The sequence below is a fragment of the Pichia membranifaciens genome (assembly GCF_001661235.1).
Source record: "Pichia membranifaciens NRRL Y-2026 unplaced genomic scaffold PICMEscaffold_3, whole genome shotgun sequence".
Classification (NCBI taxonomy): Eukaryota; Fungi; Ascomycota; class Pichiomycetes; order Pichiales; family Pichiaceae; genus Pichia; species Pichia membranifaciens.
Window position 1 is genome coordinate 950261 of NW_017566984.1, and position 25214 is coordinate 975474.

The window sequence follows — 25214 nt, forward strand, 5'->3', positions numbered from 1 at the left end:
AATATAGCCTTCCTGTTAAATTTGTCATCGCCCGGGACAGCTTCGATTGCTTATCAATACCGTCAAAGAATCTGGATTCATGACGGCGCGTGCGCCACTCGGCGTATTCGCTACACCGCCACCGTGGAATCCATTTGTTTACCTTACGTTTCTCTCTCTTCCGTGTCAGGCAAGCCTGTTCGGTGCAGGCATGGATGGGTAATGGGGAACAGATGGCATAGGCAAGCACAGCTGACAGAAAACAGCGATGTCAGAGAGTGAATTTGAAAACTTGCCGGTTGAGGAACTTTTGGAGCACAAACTATGGAAAGCCCGACAATTAGGATACTCCCAATTGAAGGAAATAGCTGAAAAAAGCATTTCTGATGAACTGATCACACAACTTGTTAATAACCCACAACGTCTACTGAAGATAGTTACTGACTCCAATGTTGCTGCCCAGGAAATGGGTATATCAGCACTCACAACGATTTTGAAACAGTCGAGGCCTGAAACTGTTTCAAGAACTAGAGATACAGTGGTTCCGGGATTAGTTGAAAAGGGTTTAACATCTTCAAAGGCGAGTAGCAGGTCTGAAGCAACCGAAGCACTCTTGCTCTATGTCGAATTAGATTCCGGCAAAGAAGTGATTGAGTTGATGCTTCCAAGTCTAAGCGCCAAATCACCAAAACAAGTTACAGCCACTGTGAAGGCCATAAACGATATATATTCAGCATTTGGGTGTCCAACTATGGATCCCAAGTTGATCATCAACAGTATACCAAAGTTATTTGAGCACTCAGACAAGAATGTAAGAGGGGAAGCTTCTGGCCTTTCCGTTACCATTAGGTCATATATTGGTGATTCTTTTGACCAAACTATATTTCCGAAGATAAAGCCCATACAGCAAAAGGATTTGAAAGCTTTATTTGAAGAAATAAAGTCTGGAGCTAAACCCAGTAGAATGACTTATTCTCAAAAGAGTGCTAATTTAGCTGAGAATGATGAAGATGTGCAGATGACCGAAGAGTCAGTGATTGAAAGTACGGGTGAAGCTAAGGCTGTCTTCAATGCATATGATTTTGAGGACCCTGTGGATGTGCTGAGTCAACTCCCTACTGACTTATCAACAAGATTAAGAGAATCGGTATGGAAGGAACGTGTGGAAGTGTTAGAAGAGATCTCTGGATTTTTCAAAGCTCCGAAAATACAAGACGAGGACTACTCGTATTTCATATCGCTCATGGTTGGCTGTTTAAGAGACGTCAATTTGCAAGTCGTCACTTTGGCTTGTGGAATATTGCTAGACCTTGCAAAAGGGCTCAAAGCGAATTTTCATAAATATTCTTCGACTTTGGTATCTCCCTTGCTTGAACGAACCAAAGAAAGGAAAAAAACTGTACTTGGAGCTTTAATTGAAGTTCTTGATACTTGTTTCAAATATTCCTCATTTCACGATATTGTCGATCCTACAGTGGAGTATATGGTGCATATCTCACCACATGTCAAAGTTGAAAGCATGCAATATCTAGTGCGATGTTTAAAAGAGACCAAGGTTTTGCCTACTAATGACGAGATTGAGAGGATGATGGCTTCTGCCATCAAGTTGTTACAAGACTCTCAAGTAACGGTAAGAAATGCAGCATCAGAAGTGATCGGTACGTTGATGAAACTAATTGGATCTGAGAAGTCTAGGAAATATCTGGATAGAGTTGACAAACGTCATGTTAAAAAGGTACAGCAGATATGTCAATCTGCTGTCGTAAAGACAGGTCCCACAAGAGAAGGGTTTACTGTCGTGGAACAAGTCACCTCAATAAATGACAAAATACCCAATTTAGCTCAACGAGGTGTGGGATCTAACACCTCAGAGAATGAAAATACAACGGCAGCTCCTTCTACATCGAGGTCCAGCGGTAGCTCTATACCATCAAAGAGAGCTGCCACTTCACCATTGAAAGAAAATGTTGCAAACCACAAAAACACTTTGACGTCAAAACCTTTAAAGGCGTCGAATGTGAGCAACTACGGTATATCAGCGCAGCAACTTCAAGAGTTGGAATTGTTAAAGGCAGAGAAATTTGTTTGGCTGGAAGAAAAAAAGGTGCTGCTTTCCGATCTTGAGGAGGTGAAAAGCAATAATGATAGCTTGTTGAAAAATGTAGTCTCGCTGAACGGCAAACTCGACGATTATCATGAGAAGTTCACCACGATGAGTATGACACTGAAGTCCAAAGACACACAGATATTCCGACTCAGAAGTGATTTGGAGACCTGCCAAATCAGATATTCGCAACTACAACAAAAGAACAAGGTGCTGAGTGGACAGCTGGAGCTGTCGAATGACAAAAACACGGCAGTGGAAAGCATCAACAAAGTGCCCGAGGACTCGAACGATATCAATCGGAGAATATCCATTCTCAGTATAGGCTCGAGCACCGGCGAGGCAAAGGAAACCGAGAAAATCCCTGTGCTGCGCAACAATGTTTCGATTTACAATTTTGACGACGCCGACGATGGGTGGAAGCGTGCCACTGCTGTCACCAACGACCTTAAGGCCAAGATACAGCGCATGAAGGCACGGACCCGTGTACTCGACCCAGTGGATGACTAACATCTTCTCTTGCACCCTAGTGGCATGCAGAGTCGGCCCTTTCGCCCATATAGTATATGGCAGACACGTAGTGGAGTTTGTATATATAGACAGATGCGAGGATAAATATGCTACTACTCAGAGGCTGGCTATTTAGATGGCAGTCCGAAAGCTCCTGGCTAGCCCGGGCGTTCCTCGCTCCGGCCAGATTTCCCGCTCCCGGGGAAGTCAACCGATGTGTCGCTTAACCAAAAGGAGGTGAAAAATGTTTGTGGTAATGGGTAAAGGGTGTTTATTTCCCGGGGAGTCAGCCAAAGCACGCTGGCCGTTTCTCCTGCTCACGTGAACTTGTCTTCGATTGACAACTCCGGCTTCTCTTCCTCTGTGGTATAAGAGAGATTGCAAGAACTATCCAGCAAAAAAGCAAGAATAGCTCCCCAAAAAAATGTCCAGCAAAATCAAGATACTGGTGCCTATCAAAAGAGTCATCGATGCTGCACTCAAACCAAGAATCAACAAAACACACACAGGAGTAGAGTCCAAAGGTGTAAAGTACAGCATCAATCCTTTCGATGATATTGCCGTTGAAGAGGCTTGCAAGATGAGAAAGAATCATAAAGACTTGGTTGAAGCTATCCACGCAGTTTCTATCGGGCCAGGTAAGGCGAAGGAGGTTTTGAGAACCGCACTAGCCAAGGGGGCAGACACCTCTACCCTAGTTGACGTTGGAGAGGAGGAGGTCGAGCCTTTAGTTGTCTCCAAGATTTTAAAGAGCTTTGTCGAGAGGGAAGGTTCGAATCTTGTTGTGTTGGGTAAGCAAGCCATCGACGATGACTCCAACCAAGTTGGACAAATGCTAGCAGGGTTACTTGGTTGGTCACAAGCTACAAATGCAGCAAAAATTACTATAGGAAAAGACGGTATTGTTGAAGTGGAAAGAGAAATTGACGGCGGTGTCGAGGTTGTCAAGGCCCCACTTCCTATGGTGATCAGTACTGACTTGAGATTGAACGAGCCGAAGTTTGTCACTTTACCAAAGATGATGAAGGCAAAGAAGAAGCCATTGGAGGTTGTCAAGCCAGCAGATTTGAACATCGAAATAAGCAAAAGACTAGAAACAGTTTCCCTGGAGGAACCAGCACCAAGAAAGGCGGGGGTAATGGTGAATAACGTAGACGAGTTGATTTCTAAGTTGAAGGAATTGAAAGCATTATAGTTTTTTTAGATGTTGTATTTTGATGTCTCTTCTAATGGTATGTCTATCATGGAGTAAACCATCATTGATCGGCCAAAGGCTCGAAAAGTAGAGGGAAAAATACGGAAACCGTTTGTTCGCTAATATATGGAAATGCAGTCAAAATAAGAACTTTCTTTATTTGAGCTTATGATGTTTTAAACAAGCAAAAAGCATTCCAACGAAAAAAGTTGCCGTAGTCATTCGTCATTTCAAAATGAGCACTTCAGCAATTGTTGAAAAAGCAGTCGCATTCGTTAAGCCACTCCTTGACGAAAGAATTCGTTCACATTGTTCACAGCATGCACGGCCAATCGTGTTGGGAGTGGAAGGTCCACAAGGTTCCGGCAAAACATACTCATCCATAAGAATCAAACATTCTTTGTCAAAAGCTTACCCCAGCCTTAATATTATCCAATTCTCCATGGATGATTTTTATCTGACATACGAGCAGCAGCTGGCAGTCAATTTACGCAACAAGGGAAATGTTTTGTTACAAGGAAGAGGACTTCCAGGAACACACGATGTTTCACTATTACTCAAAGTTTTTGAAGAACTCTTGGCATTTGACGCAAGTCATTTCCCCATTCACATCCCAATTTACGACAAATCTGCTCATAATGGTAAAGGCGATCGTCAGCCACCTGCAACGTGGGTGAAAATAGAGAAGCCTGTAGATGTCATCATTTTTGAGGGTTGGTTCAATGGATATACGTCAATTCCAAACGATGAAGACCTTATCAAAAAGTGGCATGCCATAAAGAAAAAGCAGTATCCGAAATTTGAGAATATCACTGATAACCAAATAGTTGACATCAATAGAAACCTGGAAAAGTATGAGGCAATATGGAGCCTTTTTGATCTATTCATATGCATCAAAACGGCTGCGATTACCAATGTCTATAAATGGCGACTACAACAAGAATACGAGTTGATTCGAGTGAAAGGTAGAGGAATGAGTGATGCAGATGTAGAGCGATTTATTGATAGATATATGCCAATATACTATCTTTACTACGATAGACTTGAAGTGATACAAAAACAACTCAAAAGTTTAGAGCTCAACATTGATGGGTCCAGAACATTACTCAATGGCAAACTTTGAACTCTCAGTCGAAAATAAGCTTTCTTGTGAATGTAGATGTTCTACGTTGTTGTGAATGCTTTATCACTTTGGAGTCGGGCCTTTTAGACGAATATGAACGTTTTGCATAAGCATTCAACTTCCCATCCTCTTTATTGGGACGGCTCGGCTTGCACCTCTGTGATATCTTTTCAGTTCCGATTTCAGCTGTTACCTCAAATGGTGGAGTAGGTCTCTGTGGAGTCCGTTTAGTTGCCTGATCCAGGAGTAGCTGCAGTGTTTGCAGTTGTTCCTCATATTCCTTGTTTTTTTTATTTTGAATTTTTAAGAAAGCATTGAACTTTCTTTCAATTGATTCTAAATCTAAGGCTTCAATTGCACGAACTGAACCGTGCAGTTCTTTTATCTTGTTGCTGACCTGGGAAATTTTTTCGTATACTTCGTCCACTTCTCCGGCAACAGTGAGTTCAATGAAATTCTTGAGTTTTCGGTCTTTTTCTGAACCGTTGATCTTCATTTCGAATATTTGGGTTTTTACCGAGCCCAAAGATTCAGTTAGCTGCTTCGAGAGCTTGCTCAATTTTTCTAATAAATCTATACTGGTGGTTCTATAATCAATACTTTCCAACTCCAACTTACTGGCCCACACTATCAACTCTTGCTTATCGAAAGTGTCAGCTTCCACAGCCGTAGTTTCAACGTCACTTGAGATGTCCGTGGAGTCACTATTCATTGAAAGGTCCTTTTTTCTTCTTGGGTTTTTGGAAAAGCTTCTATAATAGAAAAAGGCCTGAGGTTGAAGTAGTTGTAATTCAAGCTCTCTGAAACACTTGTGTTTCATGAAAATCTACTGAGCCTTATTTCAATCTTCAAATGTGATTACGTAACTTCAACATTTCTTCAGATTGTATAACGTTAATTTTAATTGCATGTATCGTACACAGATTTACGCTTACCCGCCAACTAGTTTTTATAGCCGTCGCAACCAATAAGCTACAATTTTGTTTATGTCTGGCCTAAGAGAGTTTGTGGGTTCTCCGGTTAAGATACTAACGTCTGATGGAAGGCTTTTTGTCGGTAATCTGGAAGGGTACGATCAAAACACTAATGTTGTGCTGACGATGTCAACGGAGCGAGCGTTCTCATCAAAAGCATCCACTCAAGAGAAGAGCATCGGGGGTGTGGTGATAAGAGGTGATGATGTGATTTGCGTTGGAAGTTATGATGGAGAGATTGAGAAATCGACAGATTACACCAAAATATTTGCGGAAGAATTAAAGGATACAAAGAATCCTCTAAAATAACTGGATTTCAGATAAACTGTTATGTGCAGCTCTGAATATCCAAAATCTGTACAATATTCCTGAGAATTTTTATTATGGCGGGATACGCTTGTTTTCACCATCTGCTCAAAGAAAGCCGCATCTTATATACATTCAATAAATAAAATAAACATACTTACGTTTTATACTTTCTTGACTGTTGGTATGCCCATCTGTTTCATTTTGATGGCTAACTCCAGCAAGTAGTCAATGGCTTCATTGTAGATTTTCGCCTTCCAAGTGGTCTCCCCCCAAACGTAAATCCCGTGTCTTCTAACCAAGACCGCCGTGGCTGAAGGATATTTCTCAATTGCCACTCGTAAGGAAGACTCAAGTTCCTCCTCTCTTTCTGTATTCTCAATGATTGGGATCACTAGTTTATCTGAATACCACATATTCCCTGGACGTGTTATTCTTGGCAAAGCTTTGATTTGTTCGATGGAGGAGATTTCGAAGACCTCATCGAACAGTAAGGTACACATCACCGCGTTTTGAGAATGGGTGTGAATACATGCACCTGCGTTTCTTTTTGAGTAGGCCGCCATGAAAAGAGGAGTACATGCGGAAGGCTTCAAGCTTAGTGGTTTTCTAATATACTCCTGCGTTTTGAATGACATCACAAATATGTTTTCTGGGAGCATACGCTCCTTCTGTACCCCACTAGGAGCCAAATAAATCTTGTCGTCATCCCGGATGGAAATACCACCTCCAGTTCCGGTAACCCAACCATTCTGGTAAAACAACCTACAAAATTCACAAATCAAGTTTGCAGGGTGAATCGGATCGGAGGATAAAACCAAAGCATCGTTACTCCGTGCGGCACAGGAGGACATCGACGCAGTGACGGAGCTTATTTCGTTCTTATCTTGATCGAGAGACTCGCTCGAAGCCTTTTTCTTTGACGCACAACAACAACCCATGATGCTGTCTAGGCTCTATAGTTTTAAGTGGAGTGAGTTAACAGTACCAGTTAAAGCACCAATTGTGACATGTGGGGCACACCTAGACTTATAATCAAAAATTGTAGATCAGATTCATGTGAAAAGTTGGTTGTATGTCGGGTTGCACGTGCCCCGCCGCAACGTGTGATTACGTAATGTGAAATAAAAACAATTTTGCTGATAAGTTAGAGGTGAAAGAAATAATTAGATGGCTGATGAATCCCTGCTTTTCATATGCATTTTTGATATCTAGCCTAAAACACTTCTAAACTCTTCCAAACATCTGGATACGAAAATACTAGGGCATACTTGAAGCCCTCTACACCAATAACGACTAAAGCTAAGGTTTTTGGGGATACAACCACGCACATCATGAAGACACACATTGCCCCTCCCTGCGTAATTGGTTGTATAGTGTAGTGGTTATCACTTTCGGTTTTGATCCGAACAACCCCAGTTCGAATCCGGGTACGACCTTTTATTTTTTCCTTCGAAACCTTTGAGAGTTTTCACTTCTCGCTTTTTTCCAGGTAAAACTCGAGCTTCTCACTGTGCTTGTTATTTTTGTTTTTCCTGCGACAGAGCTGGGTGTGTGACATTTGGAGGAGAGCTAGAGAGGTAGTGTGGCAAGGTGAAAAATTTCAGCTAGGTGGAAGACTGATCCAATCTTGCACTCACTTTTCTTGCGGCTACATACAGTGTGGGTTACTCAAGCTTGCCTTCTGATCCCCACTTTCGTCCTCTCGGCATCAAAGCACTCCATATCAGACTGCCAGAGTTTCAGCAGGTCCTTCCCTCCCTTTTCGTTTCTTTTCAGCCTTTACCCTCCGTAGCGATCCCCGGAAAAGTAAATAAAGAAAATGGAAGCACAAATTCAGCAGGCTGTTGAAATAGCAAACAGCCCTTCCAGTGACCAGATTTTGAAGGAGCAGGCCTTGGCTTTTATCACACAAATCAAGACTTCTGCTGAAGGCTGGAAAAGCTGCTTAAAGCTTCTCCAACTAGATTCTACCAGTTTGCATACCAAATTTTTTGCCTTCCAGGTAGTAGATGATAGGTTACCGTTCCTACCCAACGAGGACAAGATTACCATAAAAGAAGTAATCTTCACCTATTTGGACAGTTTGATTGCGAACAACAAAATTGAACCTTTCTTCCTCAGAAATGCCTTGTCAAAGACCTTGGGACTCATTTTCGTGCACTGCACCACCAACTGTTACTCAACTTTGATAAAAGACTTGTTGTCACTCTCTTACAACAGCACTACAGACTCTTTCAATGAGATTGCAACCGACTATTATATCAGAACGTTATTGGTGATTCATCAAGAAATCGGAGATCAAATGATCACCAGAGACAGTCGTTCCCAAGACCACAATAATCTTTTGAAAGATTCCATTAGAGCCAACGACATGATAGACTTGGCAAACATCTGGAAAAAAATACTATCCAAACTCACAGCAGTTTCTTCTCCCAGCGACAAAATAGTAGACGAAATAGTTAACAATACCATCCTCTGCATAGGTTACTATATTTCGTGGATTGAAATCAATCTAATTCTAGATGAGCAATATATGTCTTTTCTTTACCAATTCCTAAGCTCTAATGATAACAGCAAGAGACGGATTGTCACTGCGAACACCTTCAATGAAATTTTACATAAGAAAATGCCATCGGCCAAAAAGTTAGAGCTTTTGAACTTCTTGAACTTGGGCACGATGCTGAGCCAAATGAACTTGAACTCAAAGATAATGGAATTTGATGTGGCCATGGCACTAGCTAAACTTATCAATCAAATAGGGGTTGAAGCAATAATAGTACTAGATAATGCATCTCCACAGGAGCTACTAAACGACGAATTCAGAAGTATTGCATGTTCAAAAATATTGGAAATTTTCCCTTTGATATTTGAGTTTTTATCAAATGAATTTGATGATATTTCATTAGAGGTTTTCCCATTTATTGGAAATTTCCTTTCATTCTTGAAGAAAAATATCACGAATGACACAGTTAACTTTTCATCCTTGAATAACGATGAGCTATTGTCGACCTTATCAAAAAATATAATAATGAAACTGAAATTTGATCCAGACGATGATGGTGATGACGATGAGACCATTGAGCAATTCAACGAAATAAGAAACAAGCTCAATGTATTTCTAGATTCAATTGTGCTATTAAATGAAAGTTTAGCGTTGGAGGTGCTCATCGGTTGCATCAACGAATTCCTCTTTAACATCAGCACTGGTGCAAGTGGAGCTGGCGGCGAGAAAGATTGGAGAACCATTGAATTGGGTTTGTATGTTCTCACATACTACAGTGATATGCTCAGAAACAACATTATGAATTTGCCTAAAACCATGATCAATAATTCGAGACCATACTTTGTTTTTAACCAAATGTTATGTAAAGTTATCAACAATTCAGGCGAAATTTTAATTAGCCACCCGTTAATCCAGCTATTGTTTTTTGAGTTACTACTCAAACATTATCCGTTTTTCACCAATAACAACATTCAGGTCGAAGGGGTTAATAAGGAAGATACTTTGATGAAGGTCCTGAACGTTTTCATTTCTAATTTTGGTGTTTTCAGTGCTAATGAAAAAGTTAAACATAGGTCATGGTATTTACTGTACAGATTTTTGAAATTGACCAAGCCGAAAATTAACGACTATATCATTGAGGAGCTCATTAAATCTTTACTACCTTTGTTGAATCTTAATTTTGAAATCCTTTCCAACAAGAATAAAGCAGTTTCATCTACGGATGTCGCATCATTGCATGACCTAGATTTATCTTTAATAGAAGAAACTGGGTCGTTCGAAAATCAACTTTACCTTTTTGAAAGTGTTGGGCTGTTGATTACCTTTGTATCGGATGAAGACTCCAAGATTACCATTTTTGAAAATGTACTACAGCCGTTATTCTCGAACCTTGAAAGCGGAATTACCTCAATAACTTCATACAAGCTGGATCTAAATGTGCTCATCCAGGTCCATCACTCATTAATTTCCATGGGAAACATTTTGAAAGGTTTTGAAAATCTAAGATCTGAAACGCTCAACAACATAAAGCTTTTAAATATTTTCGATCAAATATCACAAGTCATTATGATCACAATGGAAAACTTCATTGATTTCAATATAGTGAGAGAGTCGATTCAGTTTTGTGTTGTTAGATTATACATCATTCTAAACAACAACAACAACAACAACACGGAATTACTACAATCTATTCTTTCAAAGTTCATTTCGTGTGTAATGATCAACTTTGATAAGTTGAAGATGTCTGAAATTATCAATTTGATCAACTTCATTTCTCAAATCCTTCATCAAAGTAACAACAACGAAAATTCCTATCTGTTGTTGCAATCCCTATTGGCTCCATTTTTGAGTAAAATCTTCTTCAGAATTGAAGCAGTCACAGCTAGCGCTACAGACGACTTTAGTAAAAAGGAGGTACTAGATTTGCAGAGATCCGTTTTGTCAATTCTCATTGCTATCTCGAATGACCACTTGAACTCTTTATGGCTTTCCACAGAAGAGAACAAGGAGATGTTAGTCAACACTGTCAAAATGTCCTTAAATTATTCCTCTAACTATTCCGTTACTGATCTCTCCGTTGTCAAATTATCCCTGATCGTGTTAAATATGTTGTGCCAGGGTATCGGCAGTGGTATAGTGATAGATCCACTGGACAATTACAGAAATGAGAGCAACAAGTTTGAGCAGGTCGACGAGATATTAATTAACAACTCAATTCTTTTGAGTGTGGAATTGGGTCTCAAAGTTCCAGCAGCCAATAAACACCTCTTGAAGGACGCACAATTTAGAAACAATGTCACATTAGAGACATGCAGATTGCTAAAGGGAATTGCACACATAGGATACGAGTATCCAGATGCCAACACTCTGCAAAAGAAAAAGACTGAAGCTACTGCTACTGCTACCACTGCTACCACTATAGGAAACAAAGACGTCGGCAAACAACAACTACTTCCTTCCGGATTCAACGAGTTCAGATGTCAGCAAATTTCCAGTGTGTTGTCCAACAACTTCGGCTTTCCAGGAGACCTGTCAAATGAACTTGTTCAGGCTTTGGTAAGCAACACTGATAGACAATTTATGAAGTATCTCGTCGCTCTGGTGGAGAAGTTCTGATTCTTGCACAGCTGGACATATTTCTTTCCGAGGGCTCCACCCCTGCACCCAAGCGTGCATCTATCTATATATCTACCCACGTACCCATGTCGACATTAATAATAACTCCGCATTACACTTCCTGTACGAGCAACGCACGATGGGTAATCGAAGCGTAAATCCCCCTGTTTTCTCCTCTGCAAGAACTCAATTGCTCGCCACAGGCCGCTGCCACCTTATCTCGAGAAAGGTAGATGAACTTTTTTGTCTTTTTGGCTCAGCTGGTAGGGCTGCAGTTTTCTTCTTCCTTATCTTATTGGCGCACCCTTTGCTGTGTACTTACGCTCAGGCCCGGCCGATCTAAACATTCACACGGGCTCCGGCTGCTTCAAGACGGAAACATATAAACGATACGCTTGATGCCTTTTGACCAGGACGAGAAAGTTCTTGCTGTAACAGATATTCCAGCCACAACCAGACACCAAGATTTGGACAGTCCCGATCAGGAGGAGACAAATAACGAAAACATACAGGCGTGGTCCGATACGATCTCATCACCCTTAGCTTCACCAATATCTGCATCGATCACAGTTCCCAACACCGATATTTCCAGCAGACCTCCACCTTTGGGCTCTGTGCCCATGTTACCTTACGAAAGTAGCATGCAGAGTAGCAATACGATGAGCGTAAGACAAAGCCTGGCGGAGATTACAAACCTGGAGACGTTGATGCCCCAGGGACCATTGGTTCCTCAGCAGATGCTACAAGCTGATCTGCCACCCATAGAGAAGAACACTAACTCTAACCAAAATATGCCAAGTAGCAACACTGACCCTTCAATGATTGGTGGTATAAACAACACATCCTCTTACGCGGCAATGGGGACTTCGATCAGCTCTACAAGCTCTTCTTTCATATCTGCTTCTGAAGTACCTCCATCTTCGATACAGATCAATAGTGAAATGGCTAGTGCAACTCAAAATACTCCAATATCAAGATCCTTGAATTCTATGGCAAGGGGTATCTTGTTAGCGGAAAACAACGATGTTCTCGATGAACAGAATGACGAAGGTGGCGAAGACATGATACCTGATAATATTAAGCATGGAAGAAGAAGTTCGAAAAGAGCAATGAGCTCCTCCTTGGACGAATATTCGAAGGTGAAAGCAAGAATCAGTTTGGTAAAAATGAAACCTAATGCTCATTCTACTTTTAATGACAGTCTGAGTGATGCTAACAACAGTATCACAGCTGATGATGACAATGAAAACAAAACACTTCAATCAGGCTCTGAAGAACTTGTTGCTAAGGATAAGGGTATCTCTTTTAATACATTACAGTTCAATGAATTAAATCCATTTGACCACCAACTGAAATACTTTTCGTCCTATAGATCAATTCCGACTTTGACCCATTGTAAACTTTTATCAAATGAAGAAACAATTTTTTCTCTCTTAAATTATTACAACAAAAATTTCCCAGAAGTAGATAAGCTATTTCCTTGGCTACATGGTATCCATAAATTGAACTACGGACAAATCAGCTTTTTGAGTAACAATATAAATCCAACTAAAGATAGGAAACCCAGGATCATAAGCTTTGAAAGACCTGCTTCGTTAGACGAAAATAATTCTTCTTTGGAAGAATATAGTGATGATGATGATGATGATGACGATGATGACGATGGTGATGATGAGGAAGGTGTTGATTTTACTGGCGGTTCCAAAAATTTCAGGAAAGCTAGGTTCTCCGATGAGGCAGAAGAAGAGTTAGAAAAGGAGGAATTAAGTGAAGAACAAGAAGAAGAAATGGATGATGTGGCAAAGTTAACAAAAACACCCGATGTAAGGTTTTTGATGCCAATAAGGTCTTGCAATGCCAATGGTGAGATTACACCTAATTTTGCAAGTATCATAACGGAATCAACTGGCCTGATTAAAGGTACCGTTTCACCCGGAGATGTTTTGATTTCCTATTCAAATATAATTAATTTAGAGCTATACCTTCAAGGAATTTTACCAAACGAAGTTTTCAAATATTATCATCCTGAAACAATAATAACAGATTGTATAATTACACAGCTGATACCAGTGTTCAAAAATTTAGACCCTGAAATAGGTATCAATTTAAGAAATTTCCATATACAAGTTTCTAAAATTAGCAATATTTCAGATTTTATTGTCTATTGTTTCAATCGAGAGGACCATGAATTCAATGTAAATCAAACAGAGGACACTTTTGTCAACAATAAATGTAAATGTGTTAGTTTATCACGGCTTTTGCATATTGCACAGATAGTGTATCAGAAGCAACACCCTGAACTTGTCAAAAAGAAAAATCTCCCTAACTTGTTGAACAATCAGAAGTACAACACGTTCATTCTAGCTGACCCAAATATGGAGGCTTTGAATAATGCAGATCTGTTGTCAATCCCAGTGGTAGATGAATCCGCTTCTTTGAAAAGGGATGATGAACTGTGTTCCAAGTATGACATTAGTGTGTTTAACAATTGGGATTCCAACTATCTTTATAGAGAACGACTTGAAATTTCAAAAATGTCTACGGCAACTCCATTGTCAAAGAGCTTATGGATGGGAAACATAACAGACTATGAATGTTTACAAATACAGCTAAGCAATGGAAAACATATCGAGGTTGCATCAACACAGGAAGTGCAGACAATGCTAAAGAACCAGTCAGAATCACCTCTCTACTGCAACGCAGAAAATACCATAGTACGACTCACAAAACATGATTTTGAAGGAGTAACGAATTCTGAGGTATCTGACAAAATGCTGATAACTTTTCCACTGATTGTTTGGAAATTTTATATCAAATGTGTTGAAGGTGCTCGGATTCCTACGTTGGACCAATTGAGACTGATTTATGACAATTTTTCTGATTGCGATTTTGTTAATATAGAGTTCCCACCATCAGGCTCATTATCACTGGCTGATATGTCTGACGATGATATTTTATCAATTGTGAATATTTGCAAGTTCTGCTATTACATCTGTGATGATAATTTTCCCGGGCTTATATATTGTTCAGATGGATACACTGAATCATCTTTGTTATTTTTGTGCTACCTCATGTATTCTGAAGATATCTGTTTGGACGAAGCAATTTTGAAGTTACATATGGATTATGGTAGGCCATTTTTCATATTCAAGACAGACTATATACTACTTTCAAAATTAGAGACTATAATGAACAAATTCTCCCCCTTGAAAACTCCTGGAGAAACAAAGGAAAAATTCCTTTTTGAAGAAAACTCAAAGTCGATAAGATCGTCACTTCTTATGCCAAAGAGGAAAACGTCTGTTGGCCAAGTTGGAAGCTATAGTGGAACTAACAACTTTGGAAATACAGGGATTCATAATGCATCTTCTTTTGTTACTAGTACAGGTTATCATGTGGTGCAATATAGAGGGAACCAAAACATACAATCAAACCAAATTAGATCAAATCACAGCCTTTTCAACCAAAACAACGTCTCATCAACCGCTGATCGAAAGAAAAAAGTTTCGGCAAAGGTGAAGCCTGAGATTGATGGATGTTTTGCAGAAGTTCACGGTTCTTTGCCTTCGAGAATTTTGAAACACCTGTATCTCGGTTCATTAACACATGCAAGTTCCATCCCCTTGTTATCACGATTGAAAATTGATTATATAGTAAGTGTGGGGGAGAGAGTTTCCTGGTGTGAATTATTCAAGCACCAGAAAGAGGTTCATAAATCTGGTAGTGAAATAATCACTTTTGTCGAAGGACAAGTGGATGAAAATAGCGGATACGAGTTGAATGTCAAAAAAATGCTCATATTGCCTAATATCAATGATGACGGAATCGGAACCCTTATAACAACCATAGATCATACTCTTGATTTTATCAACGATTGTTACGAGAATAATGGGAGAGCATTAGTACATTGTCAAGTTGGTGTTTCCAGATCTGCTACAGTGTGTATCGGTGAAGTGATGAAGCGGCTAAAGTTGAGTCTTGCTCGTGCTTATATGTATGTGCGAGTACGTCGTCTTAATGTTATAATCCAGCCCAATTTGAAATTGATGTATGAGTTGTTCAAGTGGGAGGAATACCTGCTGGCTAAGAAGCCTTCAAAATGGAAGAAAATTAATATTGGGTCCGTTACCGAAAAAGTTGACCAAAAAGTTGAGATACCGAATTTGTGTGAAGATATACGAAATGGGAGTATTTCATCTACATCTACATTATTTACCACTCATCTTGGGAAAAGCGAAAGATCCTCGATTTCGACGACCAGAGGAAATAGCATCAGTAGCAGCAATGGTTGTGGAGTGAGCGCAGGGTTCTGGACCAATACTACGAAGATGAAATACATTGGTTCCATCTGTGAGGAGCCTGAGCAAGACTTTGTGATTGAGTCCGAGGAGGAAGACGAAGTGGACGATAATAGCCAAATGGTTAAACTTGATTTTAACAGTAGTATTGTGAAATACGAAGATAGTCCGAGATACAAATACGTTGAGGAAAAAGAGTATGATATTGTGAGTAACAGCCGGGGGTCAATGAGAGAGGTTGATTGGTACATTCTGTGCCGAGAAATATACAACCTGAACAGGGCATACATAAAGACCAATTGAATGGAGTGGTACCTTTTTTTTATTATTACCTTATTTTTCCGATGAGGGCGTGATTTCAAATGAACTGTTTTTACTTTTTTTTAGAATATATCGAACGACAATTAAAAACGGACAGAGTCCTAATACTGACTGTTTATTTAACTGTATTATTAGATGAAAGGGAGAATAGATTTAGAGGAAACGAATGGTACACTATATGTGCCATGAAAGGTATAATAAAAATGAACTAATTACACACTAGAAAGAAACACAGGGAACCTGCATGCTGGACTTTATCTTTCTATTCTGGTTTTGAGTCTGGTATCAGGGTATCTAGTCCTCTTTTGTACCCGCCGAATAAACGACAGCATAGACGAACATGGTTGCACTCCACAAAGCCAAGGAGCCGCAAGCGATTGAAACGACTGTGTTCAGGATTGTGGTATAGACCATGTATAAGACTGGGGAGCCCGAATCGAGCAATTTCATTTTGAAAATCAAATGGTAGATCGATAAGGGGACGAGATAGATCCAGATTGAGAAAGAACAGGTTAAGAAAGTCCACCATTGCCAGTTGACCTGTGAGCCAACATTCAATAATCTGAGGTATGTTGCTATTATACCGATTTCAACCATTACCACCAGTAATAAGATCGCAGCTGAGATTATGAAACCGTACATGAAATAAGAAGTTGAGGCTCGTTCGACCAGTAACGCCACGTAGAGGAAACGAGATTCGATGAAGACGATACTGCAAGGGCAGATCCCGAGTATCAAAAGTGAAAATGGAAGTTTGAGATAGAATGGATAATTTCTCGATGAAGAGGCTGGCAAAGGCTTGTTTGAGGCTTTCTTCAGTGGGACGGAAGATGAAACAAAATCTGGCATCTTTTTAACTAGGAGTTTTGTGAGTAAGTTGAAATTTTTGGAGATGATACCCCCGATGACTGAGATTGGAATTTGTAGAACGACGTAGATGAGAAATAAGCACATGAAAGTGCCGAATTTGAAAGACCTAGGAGAATCTGAGTCGAAGACCAAAGCGTTTGCAATGACGACGACGATCAAGGACAAGGTGATCAAGGCACTTCCCGATAAGGAGGAGATGATGATTGTTTTCTTTAAATTCAATTCTCCAGAAGAAGTGCTGAACAATTTGAACAGTTGTATCGAAGAAAACCCTGCAAAAAAGCCGCCAATGATCAGGACTGCAATGACGGCAGAGAAGATGGTTGTTTGCTGTCCAAAGGTATTTCTAAAAAAAACGAAGGACAGTAGACCGGATCCTAGTAAGGTGAAGATGAACTGTATGCCCGAGCCTGTAAGGATGGACAATAGGTTCAAGAAGACTGGCGGGGTGAAGGAGGACTGGGCCACTTGGCCGAACTCAGAGGCGGACTCTGAAGCGAGATTTGAGCGGAAGGTTGTCATTAGGACGAAGGCCACGATGATCGATACGAAAGAGAGCACAACGAAAGAGTTTATGAGGGAGACCCAGTGGATGGCTGTGTTTTTGGAGGACGCTTGTATGATGTTTCCGTTTTCGTCGATTGTGGAAGGGTCGATGTACATTTTCCAACGGTCTTTGTGCTCTAAATCTGGGTCTTCACGCCAGTAGATCGAGTAGGTGAAGGGGACCAACTGCTCCTCCTGGTGGGGGTCCAACTTGAAGTGCTCGTAGCCCCGGGTGGCGCCCGGGCAGACGGCCTCCTTGACGGACTTCGGGTAGACCTCGACGCCGACAATGGAGTACTTTTCCGGGTCGTCGCTTTCCTTGTGGAAGCGGATGACGATCATGACGTGGTTGTTGATGTAGGCGTCGCCGTCCTGCTCGTAGCCAAGGCTGAAGCCCGGGATGTAGTACTTTTTCGGGCCGGAGACGCCGTCGTCGTTGATGAACGTGGTGGACGCCGGGATGCCGTCGACGACCCAGTGCGCTATGTAGTCGTCCTTGATGATCTCGACCGACTTCTCGATGCTGCGCTGGTGCATCACCCTGTCGCAGATCCGCAGACACGGCTCGTCCTTGAGGAACGCCAACCGGTAGTCGCTCTGCCAGAACCGGTCGCCGTTGATGATCTCGGCCACGCTCAGGTGCACCGGCTTGGCGCTGGACGAGTTCGGGCACACAAACGGCAACCGGTAGTACCCGATGTTGCGGTCCGACGCCGCAGACGTCGCCGAGTTCACGAGCAGGTCGATCCGCTCGTCTCTGCTGAACGTGTGTTTCGAGCTCCAGAACGAGCGCAGGTTCTCCACCACCGTCGACTCCAAGCAGTGGGAGAACGAGACCCACGAGAGGACCCATATGAGGCGCCATAGCAGGTTCATGGTGTGTCTGGGGTGTCCTGTCAGCGTAGATGCCTGGCAAATACTCACGTCCAAGATCCTTTGTGCTGGCTGTGGCAAAAAAAGGGCAACCTCCTCTTTTTAGGGGCACAAATCTCTCTCGCAGGGCAACAAACCTCCAATACCCACCGGACACGCACCCAAACAGAGCCTGCTGCCTCACGAGCCCAGTGCTGGTGCCCGGCGTGTGCTCAACGGAACAGACGACCACTGACCCTGCCTGCCCTGGATTCTTCACCACGGCGACGCGGCGGTCGCAGTGTTTACATCATGCAGCAAGGGCGAACTAGCCTTTTCTGCTATTTGCCCGATTGGTGTGTGTGTTTTGGTTTGCACGCAGTGCGGGGAAAAAAGACGGGCTGGGCCGATCGACTCAAAAAAGGGCGGCGCGGCGCGGCGCGGGACGGAGGGGGGGGGGGGGGTGGCGCTGAAAAGAGGACGGACATGTTTCGGAGCGTTGCAGATGGAGGTTGGCTCAGCGGTGGCGACGAAGAGGGCGTGGCAGCAGCAGACAAGCGATGGCGACGCAGGGCGAGCAGATACTCAAGCAGCTGCGGCAGTACGAGGACGGGAAGCGGGTGGACGCGGGGGAGGCGAACGAGGACGAGCTGTTGAACTCGCAGCTGGAGCTGCTGCAGCTGGCGGCGTCGCCGGGCACGATGGTGCGCCAGACGGACGGCCGCACGGACGCTGCCGGCAGCGCTGCTGCCGGCAGCGCCGGCGGCAGCAGCGGGCGGGCCCGCCGCCACTACACGTCGCTCAAGATCCTTGCCAGCGAGCCCCGCTACTTCCCGCCGCTCAACTTCGGCGTCGTCGAGAGCGACCTCTACCGCTGCGGCCACCCGCAGGTCATCAACTTCCCCTTCCTCGAGTCGCTCAAGCTCCGCACCATCATCTACGTCGGCGACAAGACCAACAACTGGGACTACTACCGCTGGATCCAGCGCCAGCCCCAGCCCGTGGGCTTTGTGCACGTGCCGCTCGACCTCGACCTCGCGGCCGCCGCCGCCAGCGACGCGTCGGCGGCCGCCACCGCTGCCCAGCTCAACTACCTGCTTGCTGTTGTCGCGCACTCCGCCAACTACCCGATCCTCATCCACTCCAACAAGGGCAAGCACCGCGTCGGCGTCGTCGTCGCACTCATCCGCAAGCTCCTGCAGGGGTGGGTGCTTGCCGCCGTGTACGACGAGTACGGCAAGTACGCCAAGCACGGCAAGGACAACAGCGAGTTGCAGTTCATCGAGTTCTTCCGCAGCCGCGTGCCGGTTCCCGGCCGCCCCGCCGACGCGTCGGTCCCGCGCTTCATCGACCTCCAGGCCGCCACCTAGCGCCCGCGCCCGCGCCCGGCCCGCAATGCCGTCGCCCCGCTTGCCGGCCCTGCTCCAACTGGCTGCGATAAGCCGCCGGCGCCTGTCAAGCCTGGCCGCCACACAGCCCTGCTGTCAAGCGCTGTCAGTGCTGTCAGCGCAGCGAAACGCTGTCAGCGCAGCGGCGCGGGGGGCGCTTGGCGCCTTTTTTTTTCTCGCTGCTCTGCAACGGTTTTCCGGCAGAGCACAGTGTGTATGCCGTGTGTAGCAGGCCAATGGGCCGGGAGTTTGTGCAGCCTCCGTGGGTGGTGGTGGCCGTCTCCGTCAACTTTTCACCCCCCTCGTCTTCTCCTGGTGCGTCGTGGACAGGTGTTGTGTGTGTGTGTAAGTCGGGTCAGAAATACGCCGGCATCGCAGCATCACCCGCCTAGGCATGTCCTCTCCCGCAAGCGTCTCCCACGTGTGGGACACGCAGTATGACGCAGCCACAATCCTCACGCTCGTGACAGGCACCTGTCTGGTGCTGATCATGTGTTTCGGGCTAGCGTACCTCTACTCGGGGCTCGCCCGGCGCAAGTCGGCGCTCCACATGGTGTTCTCGGTCTTCCTCATCCTCCTGATCTCCATCTTCCAGTGGTACTTGTGGGGCTACTCGCTCGCGTTCTCGGCCACCGCGTCCAACAGGTTCATCGGCAACCTGCACAACTTCGGCTACATGCACCTCGACCAGGCGCTGGTGGTGGACGCCACGCACCACCCGCAGGGCATCCCGGAAATGGCCTACGCCAACTTCCAGGGCATGTTCGCCTCCATCACCGCCTGCATCTACATCGGCGCCCTCTGCGAACGCGGCCGCATCCTCCCGTTCATCCCCTTCACCTTCTGCTGGCTCACCCTTGTCTACTGCCCCGTCACCTGCTGGATCTGGAACTCCTCCGGCTGGGCGTACCGCTGGGGCGTCCTCGACTACGCCGGCGGAGGGCCCGTCGAGATCTTGTCCGGCTTCTCCGGCTTCGTCATCTCCTACTTCCTCGGCCCCCGCAAAGAGCACTTGATGATCAACTTCCGGCCCCACAACGTGTCCCTCGTCACCATCGGCACCATGCTCCTCTGGTTCGGCTGGCTCGGCTTCAACGGCCTCACCTGCGTCACCCCGTCCCTCAAAAGCGTCTACGCCATCATGAACTCCAACCTCTGCGCCGCCTTCGGCGGCTTCACGTGGGTCTTGCTCGACTTCTACAGAACAAACCACTGGTCCACCGTCGGCCTCTGCTCGGGCATCATCTCCGGCCTCGTCGCCGCAACCCCGACCTCCGGCATCATCCCCCTCTGGGCCTCCGTCGTCCTCGGCATTCTCTCGGGCTGCATCTGCAACTTCGCCACCATCTTCAAGGTCTGGTTCCAGGTCGACGACGCCTTAGATGTCCTCGCCGAGCACGGCATCGCCGGCGTCCTCGGCCTCTTCTTCAACTCCATCTTTGCCGCAGACTACGTCATCGGCTACGACGGCTACACAGAACATCCAGGCGGCTGGATCAACCACAACTGGAAACAGATGTACAAGCAAATCGCCTACATAGGCGCTGTTGTTGGCTACTGCTGCGTCGTCACAGCCCTCCTCTGCTATGTCCTCGACAAGATACCCTACTGCAAGCTCCGCGCAGACGAGGACGCCGAGGAAATGGGAATGGACGAGGACCAGATCGGCGAGTTCGCCTACGACTACGTCGAGGTCCGCAGAAACTTCTTTGACGTCAACGGCTTCGAAGGCGTCGTCCCAGAGTCTCCGGCACCGCAAACCAGGCCTGTTTCCAACGCCTCCGACCAGGAGAAGACCGCCGACGACTCTGTCGTATGACTTCTGCCTATGCTACTTCTTACATTATTTTATTCTTTCTTCACTTCTTGTCTAACACTGTTTCTCACCTCTCCTCCCTTTTCCTCCCCGCATATCTTACTGTGTATCCCCTTTGCTTACTGCTGTCTACTTTCCGAAGCGCCTAATCAACCCATCCACCCAGTCCCCAGTCCCCAGTCCCCTGCACCTACCTCTCCCCTCACCCCTACTCCCTCTTCCTTCTCGTGTGCCACTACTCCGCCGATTCGATCTCGATCTCGGCCCTGCCTTATCTCGGTGCGAGGCATGACTCCCGTCAAGGACCCGCGACTGGAGGCAGCGAAGTCATCACCGCTCTCGCTTTCGCTGCATCTGCTCCTCCTGCATGACCGCATGCACAACCCTAGCTGAACGACGCTGGCACTAACCGGTTTTCGGCTTCTTTCTTCCTTCTGTGCATGCTCCGGTGCCCTTCTCGGTCTCTCTAGCTCAACAAGTCAGAAACAGTTTTGTATCGGCAGGAAAGAAGTCAGCAATGAGCTACGTGCAAGAGAAATGGTCGCCGGCAAAGGAAAAACAACTTATTGAGTCGCCGGATTACAAGACGTCGTGTTTGTCAACATTGAAGTCGTTCCTCAGCTTCAGCAGTGGTGGTAGTGGTAGTAGCAACAGCAGTAGTGAGGATGGCAGCGACATGGATGGCACAAGCGACATGCGCCATGCGTATTCGTTCTCGTCAAATGACGACGACGTCCAGCCGATCCGTATCTTCTCGCAGTTCGACTCCACGCAGCGCTTAAAAAGGCTACGGACCCTCATGAAATTGAACAACCTCACAGCATACATCATACCTTCCGAGGATGAGCACCAGAGCGAGTACACGTCTGTGAAGGACCAGCGGAGAGCGTACATTTCCGGGTTCACCGGGTCGGCAGGCGTGGCCATAGTCACGCTGCATTCGGCTGCACTCTCCACCGACTCGAGATACTTCCTCCAGGCGTCAGAACAGCTCGACGGGAACTGGACGTTGCTTAAGCAGGGTGTCAAGGGATATCCTAGCTGGATGGTTTGGGGTATCGACGAGTGCGTCTACCAGATGGACCAGATGGGCGAGACGGGCGACATAGGTGTCGGTCCGAGGTTGATCACGTGGAGCATGGGCAACGACCTTATCCGCAAGACACACGAAAACAACATACGACTTGTCAACGATTTGGATAAGAATTTGATTGACGCGATCAGAGGGAAACTGAAGGACACTGGCAACCACGAGGTCTCCATATATCCATACAAATACTCCGGTATGGACACGAGTGACAAGATAGTCAGAGTCCGGAAGATGATGCAGCAAGAAGGATGCTTTGCATATGTCTCGAACATGCTTGACTCTATTGCGTACTTGTTGAACCTACGCGGCAACGACATCATCTTCAACCCGGTGTTTTTCTGCTACGTGATCATCTACATGGATGAGGTGGTGCTGTACATCGACAAGAAGAAGCTGACGGCAGAGGTACAGACATACCTGAGCGATCTAAGAATCGATGTTAGAGTGTACGATCAGATCTGGAATGATTTACCTGCAATCACAAACAAGTCTCCGGAGGAGAAAGAGAGCAACAAAATATGTCTCGAATTGAACTCGAGCTACTCGATTTACATCAACATCCCTTCAACGTATGAAATTGTTTTTCGATCGATATTGACAGAACTCAAAGGTGTCAAGAACGACATTGAGATGGAGAACTTGAGAGAATCCCAAACGATCGACAGTTTGGCGATTGTGAGATTTTTGAGCTGGTTCGATGCAAACCACCCGAAAAGACGGCTGAACGAATTGGACGTTGTCGACAAGCTGTACGAATTCAGGAATAAGTCGTTGAAGTTCAAGGGATTGAGCTTTGAGACCATAGCTGCGAGCGGAGCCAATGCTGCTATCGTTCACTATGAACCCACGAGTGACAACTTTGGTGAGATCGAGACAGACAACGTGCTTTTGCTCGACTCCGGAGGCCAATACCTCGAAGGCACCACAGACATAACCCGGACCACATATGTTTACAGAGACAAGAAGCCCAGCGACGAGCTCAGGCGTTCGTACACGCTAGTGCTCAAGGGACATTTGAACATCGCAATGCTCCGGTTCAAGTTTGGAACGTCGTCGTACTATATCGACAGTCTCGGGCGAGCTCCGTTGAGGCAGTACGGCCTAGACTACGGCCACGGGACGGGCCACGGAATCGACAACTACATCTGTGTGCACGCCGGACCGTGTGGGCTCAGCCCGAGCCGGACGTCGTACAACTACAAGCCGCTGGAGGCGGGTAACTTCATCTCGGACGAGCCAGGGTACTACAAGGCCGGCGAGTACGGGATCCGTATCGAGAGTGACGTGTTGGTTGTCAACGGGGACGACGGGCGGTTGCAGTTTGAGTATCTGACGATGGTCCCATTCTGCAGAGACCTCATCGACCTGGCCTACCTCAGCAGCGAGCAGGTCAAGTGGGTAGACGAGTACCATCGCACGGTGTACGAGACATTGGTGCCGCATTTGGAAGCTGTGGACGACGTTCTGGCGATCGAGTGGCTCAGGAGGGCGACGGAGCCTCTGCGCTGAGCATTTACTTTTTCTGACTACACGGATGTATAAGACAGGCTAGCTACATATTATTATTATAACTATATGATTATTATATTATTATTATATTTTCATTATATGATTAATATTGACAGAACGTGGATGGGGCATTAGGAGGGAATAAAAGTGGGAGAATATTAGAAAAGCAAAGAAAAGGCGTAGGATTGAATGTGTAGACGGATGCATGAGTGGAGGCCGAGCAGACGGACCTCCTCAGTGGGTGAGGACCTCGAGCGGCGAGTCGAACTGGACGATGTTCTCTGTGGTGTTGACGTAGTAGAACTGGCAAAGCATGGTGTCGTAGCGCAACTCCCAGTCGGAGGGGAGCTTCTCGTGTGCGTGGGGGAGGAGCGTGCCAAAGGATGACGTGCGCTCGGAGAAGGACGACGAGGACGAATAGGAGGAGAACTGCGAGTTGGAGGAGAGGACTGGAGACGATGGCTCAGCTGGAAGCATCGGGAGCAGTGGAGGCTGCTGGCTCGGTATTTCGACGCTCTTCGCCACGGTGTTGGCGGACGACGACGTTCTCCTCATGAGCTTGCCGAGTATGCTTGACGTTCGCTTGGGCTTGGGAGCAGACTGCTGGGCCTCACTTCGGCCGTATTTACCGCTGCTGTGTGTCTGTGGTTGCTGCTGCTGCTGCTGCTGCTGCTGCTGTGTCCTGCACATGTTTTTCTGCGACGGTCTTCTGAACATTTCTTGTGCGCTGCGGTGCGATGTCTGGTGTTTGTTGTGAGCACAGAAACCGGTGTTCCTGGAGAAAGCAACAGAAGTGTTACACACTACACACTACACAGATGCCACCAACCACACAGACCACAACGGCGGCCGACACCCCGGCACGTCGTACATATATATATACCTCCGGAAGCCGCCCGGCAAATTTTGCATACACGGCAGCTGTAGCCTCTCTGTGCAAGCCTTCCCTGGCCGACATGCTTACAAACGGGCTGTAGTAACACCCCGGTGAAGAGGCACGCCTGACAAATGACGCGAGCTGGAGTTACGGCCGCCGTGTCCGAGATGTCGGTTTCGGCTACGGGCGCTGGTTCCGGTTACGTTTTCGGCCTCGGCGTCGGTTTTGGGCTCGGGCTCGGGCTCGGACCGAAGACTGCGAGCTGAAAAAGAGAGCACTGCTGCCGCCCGGACCTTGTCCGCGGGGTTAACGGAGACGCGGTCGATCGTCTCCC

The 25214-nt window shown here is 45.7% G+C and overlaps 13 protein-coding genes and 1 non-coding gene across 14 annotated transcripts; 10 read left to right on the forward strand and 4 right to left on the reverse strand.

Moving 5' to 3' along the window:
• Positions 1-247: 247 nt before the first annotated feature.
• Positions 248-2593, forward strand: PICMEDRAFT_72708 (hypothetical protein; the record flags this gene model as incomplete). Its single annotated transcript, XM_019164279.1, has 1 exon — positions 248-2593. One exon carries the CDS (start codon positions 248-250, stop codon positions 2591-2593), a length of 2346 nt encoding a protein of 781 aa, XP_019017770.1.
• A 424-nt stretch (positions 2594-3017) lies between these two features.
• On the forward strand, positions 3018-3788 carry PICMEDRAFT_72709 (hypothetical protein; the record flags this gene model as incomplete). The annotated part of the gene is made up of 1 exon (XM_019164280.1): positions 3018-3788. The coding sequence occupies one exon, from the start codon at positions 3018-3020 to the stop codon at positions 3786-3788; it is 771 nt and encodes a 256-aa protein (XP_019017771.1).
• Positions 3789-4113: 325 nt separating this feature from the next.
• Positions 4114-4821, forward strand: PICMEDRAFT_22406 (hypothetical protein; the record flags this gene model as incomplete). The annotated part of the gene is made up of 1 exon (XM_019162258.1): positions 4114-4821. A coding segment is annotated over one exon (708 nt), but the record flags the coding sequence as incomplete, so codon positions are not given.
• A 94-nt stretch (positions 4822-4915) lies between these two features.
• PICMEDRAFT_58914 (hypothetical protein) lies at positions 4916-5731 on the reverse strand (the record flags this gene model as incomplete). The annotated part of the gene is made up of 1 exon (XM_019163328.1): positions 4916-5731. The coding sequence occupies one exon, from the start codon at positions 5729-5731 to the stop codon at positions 4916-4918; it is 816 nt and encodes a 271-aa protein (XP_019017773.1).
• Positions 5732-5897: 166 nt separating this feature from the next.
• PICMEDRAFT_33877 (hypothetical protein) lies at positions 5898-6194 on the forward strand (the record flags this gene model as incomplete). The annotated part of the gene is made up of 1 exon (XM_019162852.1): positions 5898-6194. One exon carries the CDS (start codon positions 5898-5900, stop codon positions 6192-6194), a length of 297 nt encoding a protein of 98 aa, XP_019017774.1.
• On the reverse strand, positions 5907-7130 carry PICMEDRAFT_16499 (hypothetical protein). The gene has a single exon (XM_019161228.1). It carries the CDS (start codon positions 7043-7045, stop codon positions 6356-6358), a length of 690 nt encoding a protein of 229 aa, XP_019017775.1. The 5' UTR covers positions 7046-7130; the 3' UTR covers positions 5907-6355.
• Positions 7131-7266: 136 nt separating this feature from the next.
• PICMEDRAFT_58916 (hypothetical protein) lies at positions 7267-11313 on the forward strand (the record flags this gene model as incomplete). Its single annotated transcript, XM_019163329.1, has 2 exons — positions 7267-7273; positions 8021-11313. 2 exons carry the CDS (start codon positions 7267-7269, stop codon positions 11311-11313), a joined length of 3300 nt encoding a protein of 1099 aa, XP_019017776.1.
• PICMEDRAFT_t81 lies at positions 7559-7630 on the forward strand. The gene has a single exon. It is a non-coding gene; the product is annotated as a tRNA-Gln (tRNA).
• A 1835-nt stretch (positions 11314-13148) lies between the features above and the next one.
• PICMEDRAFT_34010 (hypothetical protein) lies at positions 13149-15914 on the forward strand (the record flags this gene model as incomplete). The annotated part of the gene is made up of 2 exons (XM_019162860.1): positions 13149-15433; positions 15584-15914. The coding sequence occupies 2 exons, from the start codon at positions 13149-13151 to the stop codon at positions 15912-15914; spliced, it is 2616 nt and encodes an 871-aa protein (XP_019017777.1).
• A 315-nt stretch (positions 15915-16229) lies between these two features.
• Positions 16230-18113, reverse strand: PICMEDRAFT_28095 (hypothetical protein; the record flags this gene model as incomplete). Its single annotated transcript, XM_019162533.1, has 1 exon — positions 16230-18113. A coding segment is annotated over one exon (1884 nt), but the record flags the coding sequence as incomplete, so codon positions are not given.
• A 908-nt stretch (positions 18114-19021) lies between these two features.
• Positions 19022-19492, forward strand: PICMEDRAFT_22227 (hypothetical protein; the record flags this gene model as incomplete). The annotated part of the gene is made up of 1 exon (XM_019162244.1): positions 19022-19492. A coding segment is annotated over one exon (471 nt), but the record flags the coding sequence as incomplete, so codon positions are not given.
• Positions 19493-19982: 490 nt separating this feature from the next.
• Positions 19983-21407, forward strand: PICMEDRAFT_33768 (hypothetical protein; the record flags this gene model as incomplete). Its single annotated transcript, XM_019162843.1, has 1 exon — positions 19983-21407. One exon carries the CDS (start codon positions 19983-19985, stop codon positions 21405-21407), a length of 1425 nt encoding a protein of 474 aa, XP_019017780.1.
• Positions 21408-21842: 435 nt separating this feature from the next.
• Positions 21843-24065, forward strand: PICMEDRAFT_16505 (hypothetical protein). The gene has a single exon (XM_019161229.1). The coding sequence runs from the start codon at positions 21922-21924 to the stop codon at positions 24001-24003; it is 2082 nt and encodes a 693-aa protein (XP_019017781.1). The 5' UTR covers positions 21843-21921; the 3' UTR covers positions 24004-24065.
• Positions 24066-24865, reverse strand: PICMEDRAFT_16506 (hypothetical protein). Its single transcript, XM_019161230.1, has one exon. The coding sequence runs from the start codon at positions 24691-24693 to the stop codon at positions 24238-24240; it is 456 nt and encodes a 151-aa protein (XP_019017782.1). The 5' UTR covers positions 24694-24865; the 3' UTR covers positions 24066-24237.
• Between the last annotated feature and the right edge of the window lie 349 nt (positions 24866-25214).